Source organism: Vombatus ursinus, unplaced genomic scaffold, assembly GCF_900497805.2.
Source record: "Vombatus ursinus unplaced genomic scaffold, bare-nosed wombat genome assembly UNPS02009824.1, whole genome shotgun sequence".
In the NCBI taxonomy this organism is placed as follows: Eukaryota; Metazoa; Chordata; class Mammalia; order Diprotodontia; family Vombatidae; genus Vombatus; species Vombatus ursinus.
The window spans coordinates 7,166,649-7,174,832 of record NW_020949602.1 but is presented as its reverse complement, the minus strand read 5'-3'; the positions used below and the strand labels follow the sequence as shown (position 1 = coordinate 7,174,832).

The window sequence follows — 8,184 nt, the reverse complement described above, 5'->3', positions numbered from 1 at the left end:
AGATAGATAGATAGATAGATAGATAGATAGATAGATAGATAGATAGACAGAGGCAACAGGGTGAGTTGAAGATGAAGGGGTCATACCTGGAGAATAAAATTAAGGAGTGAGAGAGGATTATACTAGGAGAAGGAGAAAGGGAAAGGTAGAATGGGATAAATTATCTCACAAAAAAAAAAAACCAGAAAAGAAAAGGCTCTTATAGTGGAGGGGAATCGGGGGAAGGTGAGAGGGAATGAGTGAATCTTATTCTCATAGGATTTGACTTAAGGAGGGTATAACATACATACTCAATTGGGTATGGAAATCTGTCTTACCCTACAGGAAAATAGGAGGGGAAGGGGACAAGAGAGTAGGGGGTGATAGAGAAGAGGGCAGATTGGGAAAGGGGGTGATCAGAAGCAAACACATCTGAGGAGGGACAGGGTCAAAAGAGAGAATAGAATAAATCACAGAGCAGGATAGGATTAGGGAAATAGAGTTAGTTTTTCACAGCATGTCTACTATGGAAGTGTTTTGCATAACTGCACACGTATAACCTATATTGAGATGCTTGACTTTTCAATGAGGGTGGGTGGGGAGGGAGGAAGGGAGAAAATTTGGAACCCAAAGTTTAAAAAGCACATGTTTAAAAAAAATGTTTTCACATACAACTGGGAAATAAGAAATACAGGAAATGGGGTACAGAAATCTATCTTGCCCTACAGGAAAATAGAAGGGGAAGGGGGGAGAGATAGCAGGGAAAGCAGACTAGGGGAAGGGGTATTCAGAATGCATGCCATCTTGCATTGGGGGGAGGGGCAAGATGGGGTGAAAATTAACTTAAAATCTTGTGGAAGTAAATGTTGAAAACTAAAACTAAAAAATAAATAAATAAATAAAAAAGTTAAAAAAATTGAAAAAAAAAATAAAAGGGGTCTCAGAGGCCATCTAGCTCAACATTCTCCTATACATTTTACATAAAAGGAAACTGAGGCCCCAGAAAGTTAAATGACTTGCCCAAGGCCGCTTAAGTAAAACGTAACCAAAGGTGAGATTTGAACCTATGTCCTCTTACTCCAAATCCATTACTCTTTCCACTATACGATACTGCCTAGAGCTACTACTGCATGGTCTCATATTATTGCCTTCTAACCTCATTACCACAGGGCTTCTAGGTGGCACCCTAGTGCATAGAGTGCTGGGCCTGGAGTCAGGAAAAATCATCTTCCTGAGTTCAAATCTGGCCTCAGACACTTACTAACTGTGTGACCCTGGACAAGTCACTTAACCCTGTTTGCCTTAGTTTCCCCATCTGTAAGATAAGCTGAAAAAGAAAACGGCAAACACCTCTAGTATCTTTGCCCAGAAAATCCCAAATGGTGTTATGAAGAGCCAGACATAATTGAGCAGTAACAACAAACTTTATGACCTCACCCCGGACTACTACAATAGCCTGCAGGTTGGCCCCTAGTGTCAAGTCTCTCCCAGTTCCAATCCATCATCTTCTCAGCTGCCAAAATGATCTTCCTTGTCAGATCTGACTCCCTGCTCAATAAACCCCAGTGACCTCCAGGATCATATATAAAACTCTTCTGTTCAGCCCTTCAGAACCTGGCCTCATTACCTTTTCAGCCTTCTTCTACCTCACGGCCCCCCATGTACTCTGTAATTTAATGACGCTAGCCTCCTGGGTTTTTGTCAATCAGCTTGCAATGCAATGCCTTTTCATAGGCTGCCTCTATTGCCCAGAATGGCCTCCATCCTTGTCTCCACCTCCTATCTTCTTTCAAGACCCAGCTCAAAGGCTACCTTGTGCAGGAGACCTTTGCTGGTCTTCCCCACCACCACTTGCTGCTAGAGTCTTCCCTCTGAGATTTCCTTCCATTTGCTCTATTTACATCTTGTATGTACATAGTTGTTTGCATGTCATCTCCCTCTTTAGAATGTGAGTTCCTTGAGGGTGGAAACAATATACTTTTAACCTTTTTCGACATTCCCAACATTTAGCAGAGTATGTGGCACGTCGTAAGTACTTAATAAATGCTTGTTGACTGACTGACTCTCAGGGTCAGTCTCTGAGGCTCTCAATAATTCCATGCGTTATACTTTGGAGAGCAAGTCAGGCAATGTGAGACAATTTGGCTCTGCCCAGAAATGCTCAGGAGCTCATTTCCCAGAAAGTCTTCTCTCTGATGATTTCAGTCACACTGCCGCAGTGATCACTTTATCACAGCATACAAGAAAGTCAGCTGAGCCAGGCTGCTTCTCACCCTCAGTTGAAAGGGTGCCAACCAGCAACCTCAAGTGCAGGAGGAGACAAAGAAAGAACTGGTCTTCATGGGAGCTGGGGTCCACATCTTCAGAACCCCTATTTACTTCCTGTTTCTCAGACAATTACAATCATAGCTGTGGATTTTGTAATCTAGGGTCTTTACAAAAAACTCATGATATTCAACACAGGTCATGTAGAGGGGCAAAATCTTAGTGGCGGTTAGAAGGGGCTTTTAAAAGCATTTAGCTCAAGGAGTCTAAGCCCTGTTTTTATCCTGGACCCCTTTGGCAGTCCAGTGAAGTCTATGGACCACTTCTCAGAATGCTTTAAAATGCATAGAATACAGCACAAAGAATTCCAATATGTTGAAATGTAACTGTCAAAAGAGTAATAAAGACAAGTTCACAGATGACCCACCATGTTAAGAACCCCTGAACTAGCCCACCCCCTCATTTTATAGAGGGAACGACTGACAGCTAGTGGAAGCAACCCTGAATTCAGCCAGCTGACCTTGATGTGGAATCCTAACTCTGCTATTTCCTTAAAAATAATAATATTATCAATAGCAATAATTATAATAGTGGTCATCATCATCATCATCATTATTGTTATTATTGTTATGTTGTTGTTATTGTACTCTAAAGTTGAACAGGGCTTTACATGCCTTAGCTCATTTCCTCTATCCAACCATCCTGTGACAAAGGTAACACAGGTATTATTATTTCCACTCTGTAGAGGTGGAGACAGATTCAGAGTAGTGGGATGCCTTGCTACCAACAAGTATCTAAAGTAAGACTTGCACCTGTCTCTCTGACTCAAAGCCTGTGATTGTCTCCTCTGTACCATGTCTGTTATGGTTCCTTGAAGTCCTAAGTTAGTGACCCCATGATTCACTCAACATCACATTTTGTTAATGATAATGATGATAATTACCATTCAGACAGAACTTTAAGATTTGCAATATGCTTTACATATATTATCTTGTACAATTATTAAGTGTCTAAGGCTGGATTTGAACTCAGTTCTTCATGATTCTAGGTCCAATGTTCTATACACTGTGGTGTCCCATAGCTGCTGGTGATTCAACTCTGATCTCCCCAAATCTTGTGTGTGTGTGTGTGTGTGTGTGTGTGTGTAGCTAATCCTCCCTTTTAAGCTGATAAATTCTGCATGAACCCCCTTGTTCTTCAAGATTATTTCTAACATCTGGGTTGGTTTGATTTCTCTGGGACGTGTGCCTTGTAGTGGTATCACTGGTTCAAAGGGTATGCCCAGTTTTATAACTTTGGGGGAATAGTTTCAAATTACTTTCCAGAAAGGCTGGGCTAATGCCCAGCTCCAATAACAGTACATTAATACATCTGTTTTCCTGTAGCCTCTCCAACATGTTTCATCTTTTTTTTTTGTCACCTTTACCAATCAGGTGAGTGTGAGGTAGAATCTCGGAATTGTTTTAAATTTGTATTCCTTTAATTATTATTAATTTCAAGTATTTTTCATATTGTTATTGATAGCTTGAATTTGTTCCCTTGAGAACTGCCTGTGCATATCCTTTGACCTCAGATCATTTGTCTACTGGGGAATGACTCCTATTCTTGCACATTTGAAGCAGTTCCTTATATGTCTTAGATATCAGACCTTTATTAGGGAAATTTACTGCAAGGCACTTCCCTCCATAACTGGGTCTTCTCTGCTTTCTGAAAAGTGTGGTAACTTGTTTGTATTTACTTATACATTATACCTGACCTGAGAGTTCTAAATGATGGTCTCATACTTGATTCCCTCAGCAATCCAAAAAAGGAGAAGAAAAGAACTGATGTAATCTATTTGCATAATGGCTTATTAGGAGCAGCTGTTTGGGGTTACAACTTTTCTTCTGACCACACAAGCAGTAACAAGAAATGGTATGAGAGTTTTGAACCAAGGTGCCACCAAGCCAGTTTTAGACAGTGATCCACGTGGGGGCAAAGGAGGGGAGGGGAGAGAAGGGAGAGTTTGATATTCACACAGTTGACAAAGTAGGAGTTGGCCATGACCAAGGTCTAACATCCAGGCATGTTTGGGATTCCAAGTCTGGACTTGAACCTCTCACCATGTGGTTGGAGACAAACCAGCTGTCTGCTGAACTATAAACATCCTTCATTCATGATGATTATTCATTTATCTTCTATTGAAAATGTAGTCTGCAATCTGTCTTGCTGGCATAAATTACAGGATGACCTTCCTGACAGACATAACAAATCTAAGGCCATTAGGATAGCGTGAATAAGAATATGCTTGCTGAGCAAAGGTATATGAGGGGGCAGGATGCCTGGAGTATTGACTTGTGACAGGTAACACAGGTAGAGGGCAGACCTATACCTTAAGCACCAGACTTCTGGGGAGTAAATTATGTCCTAAAATTATTTCCAGTAGTCAACTTACATTAGATTGTAAGCTCCTTGAGGGCAGGGACTATTTTTGTTTTTCTTTGCGTCCCCAGAGTTTAGTGTAGTGGTTGGCACATAGTAGGCATTTATTCATTGTTTTTGACTGTCAGATAGGGACAGTGGCTAGGACACTGGCTTTGAATCCCACCTCTGTCACTATCTAACTTTGGGCAAATCACTTTACTTCTCCAGGCTTCAGTTTCCTCTTTTGTAAAGTGAAGAGTGAGGGAGTGAAGGGAAATAAAGGGAATTATATAATCTGTAAGATCCCTTCCAGCTCTGAATCTCTGAACTTTATATAAGTATTTTCTAGATAAACCTCTAAAACAAAATCAAAACTCAATTCTGAAAACCTGGGTGTTATCTAGTATGTTATCATTATTTGTCTGTCTGTCACAGTCCCTGGGGTTCCTGGGAGCTCCTTTTCTATTTGTATCCCCAATATTCAGCACAGTACCTGGCCACGGGAAGATCTTGGTCAATGGTTTTTTTTGTTTTTTTTGTTTTTTCTTGTTTGTTCAGTATGACTATGTTCAGATAGGAGAGCATGGTATAGTAGACAGGGGACTTTCAGGGACCAGTTTAATCCTACCTTCTCCAAGGAAGTTTTTCTGACTTTTCTAGACTCCATTTATCTCCCTCCCAGTTGAACTTCTTATCATATAGTAGAAAAAGTATGGGCTCTGGAGTCAGAGAACCTGGATTTAAATGTCATCTCTGATACTCATTACCTGTGTGCCTCGGTGTCCTCCTCTGTAAAATGAAGGGGTTGGGTTAGATAGCCTCCGAGCTCCTTTTCTGCTTTGGACCTGCAATTCTGCTATCTTTGTTGTTTCAAACACTTACATCACTTTTATTTCTTGTAAAGATGCTCCCAACAGCACAATGACACCAGTAGTACTAATATAATTATACTCATCCCTTCCCCAACCCTTAGGTCCATGACCATTTTACAGGGGAGAGAAAACTGAGGCTCAGGAAGGTCATTATAATGGTTTGCCTCAGACCTCACAATAAATCAGGGACAGATCCAGGACTGTCACCACTGGGTCCTACTCTTTCCCAACTCAAGGCTCTTTCTCTTATAATAATGATACATTATTGCCTTGTGACCCCAACCAGGTAAATTAAATCATTTTGGTTTTCTTCTTACTGAGACTGAAAGAAATTCTTCTCTCCATACTCCTGTTTGCTTTTTCTACTTATTTTTTAGCCTTGAAGAGGCAGTGCTGCAAAGTGGAGAGAGAGCCAGCCTCGGAGTTAGCAGTACCAGGTTTCACATCCTATCTCTGATACACATTGATGGTGTGACTCGGAGTTACTGGCTTAACCACTCAGTGCCTTAGGGAGCTAAGACTGGGTGGTTTCTTCCCTAGGAGATCGCTATACCAGTGAAATCACAAGTCCAGGAAACATGTTTGTATCTTCATGTGCCCTTGAAATGTGAATCATTGTTTTGTTTTGTTTTGTTTTTTAATTTTTATTATTAGGAACAAAGAAAGAGGAAGTTCCATCTACTGTTTTGGCTGTTAGAGGTTCAGAGAAGACGCAAAGCCCAACTGAGACTCTCGTAAGTTTCTATGTGGGTCAGGATGAGGTCTAGGGGTTTGTGAGTCAGTCATTCAAAAATAACAGTAACTGTAAGGCCACATTTCAATGACTCTTTACATTGCGTAAATACTTTAACACCCATTATTTCATTCAATCTTTATACCATCCCCCAATAGAATGGAAGCACTCTGAGGGCAGGGACTGTTTTTGTTTTTTATCTGGTCCCCAGGGCCAAGCTTAGAGTCTTGAACCTAGTAGGTGTTTAATAAATGTTTTTTTTTAATTGAATTAGAGTTGTTTACTATTCCTACAGGAATAGAAAGGGTTAGGATTATTATCCCCATTTTACAAGAGAGGAAACAAGCTGGGGGAAGGAGCTAACCACTGCAGAGAAGGAGACCCTTGAGCTAAGCTTTGAAGAAAGCAGAGGAATTCAAAGTGGCAGAGGTGAGGAGGGTGTGCCTTCAAGGTATGGAGGACAGCTAGTGCAAAGGCATGGAGGTCAGAAATGGATTATCATGTTCAAGGAAATAACCTTTGTGACTGGATTGTAGAGGGCACAAAGGGAAGTAGGTGTGACAAGGCTGGAAAGGTAGGTTGGGAAGGGCTCTAAAATGCAAACCAAGAAGCATGTTGTGTAGATCAAAGGAGATAATGCATGTACAAAGCATTTCGCAAACCTTAAAGCACTTTCTAAATATCATCATCATCATCACCATTATTATTTCTACCACCCTCACCACCACCACCAATGCTATAATCAATCAATAAACATTGATTAAGTGCCTATTATCTGCCAGGCACTGTGCTAAGTGCTAGGGATACAAAAAGAGGCAGAAGGCTACTACTGCTGCTGCTGCTGCTACATTATAATCATTAGGAACACCACCATGACTACTACTATAAGAGACTTGTTCAAATTTAATAGAATCCAGATCTCCTGGTCCTGTGCTTTTTCTCTTCCAATATTAAACAGAACTAGTACTTAAAACTTAGAAGGGAATCTACATTTTGTGAATGAGGATACTAACGAACTTAACTAAAAAGTCCAAGGCCATGCAGCTGAAAAAAGAAAGTCAGGTAAACCTGGAGCTTTGTGGTACAAAATGGGTGTTCTTTATATGAAGCCTTGCTGCCTGGTACATTTTAGGACCACCCAAAACTCTCCTTTTCTGCCACCAAAATCCTCTTGCCCCAGGAGTTTCCAAGGCCAAGATAAGAGACAAGGGACAGAGCTTCTGAGTCTAAATTCCTTTGGGTGTAACTTGGAAGTAAAGGCTTGTCACTGGCTTGCTTCATTGCCCTGAGGAATCTCAGACCATTCTAACCCCCCCTCATCATACCCCCTTACAACTTCCTCCCAAGGGACCTGGACCTATTCTCCAGCTTTGGAGTTTGTCTGCTTTCTGTGGAAGTGCATGAATAATACACAGACTCCTGTCAAAATAAAGAGTGGTTATGAGGTCTCTTTTAACATCGGAAGTCCATCTTCCTAAGGAGCAAGGAGACCTTTTTCACCCACACGTCACCCTTAAGAATGTAATGGACCCTTTGATGAAGGACCAAAGTTTTGGGCCAGCATTTAAAAGCCCCTCTAATATCTGGAGCTGCTTTGTCCTGGGGAGAGGAATGCAAACAGAAGCAAAGAACAGACTGAGTGTGGCTGCCATGTTTAATAGCCTCAGATTAGAACATCATTCATCTTAAAGTGAAGGAAGGCCTCTTCACACACTTCATACATTATAATATTTTAGAAAGTAGTACCCATTTTGGCAAGGTTCTCTCCTCTCTCTCTCTCTCTCTCTCTCTCCCTCTCTCTCTCTCTGTCTCTCTCTTTCTTCAAGAAACAACAGCAAATGCTTTTGCAAGGGAGTGTTAAGTCTGTTTGGGAAAAATGCTTGCCTCTTTTCTTTCCAGTCTCTCTGACAACAGAGTATTGTGGGCGGGCCC

General features: G+C 41.2%; 1 protein-coding gene across 2 annotated transcripts in view; it reads left to right on the top strand.

Annotated features, from left to right (window-relative positions):
- Nucleotides 1–8,184, top strand: part of CUNH1orf87 (chromosome unknown C1orf87 homolog) — a 64,378-nt gene that overhangs the window by 43,256 nt on the left and 12,938 nt on the right. For both annotated transcript variants that reach the window (XM_027852792.1, XM_027852791.1), the window contains one exon: nucleotides 6,174–6,253. In XM_027852792.1, the coding sequence (XP_027708593.1) occupies nucleotides 6,174–6,253 (80 nt within the window). The remainder of the gene's footprint in view (nucleotides 1–6,173; nucleotides 6,254–8,184) is intronic.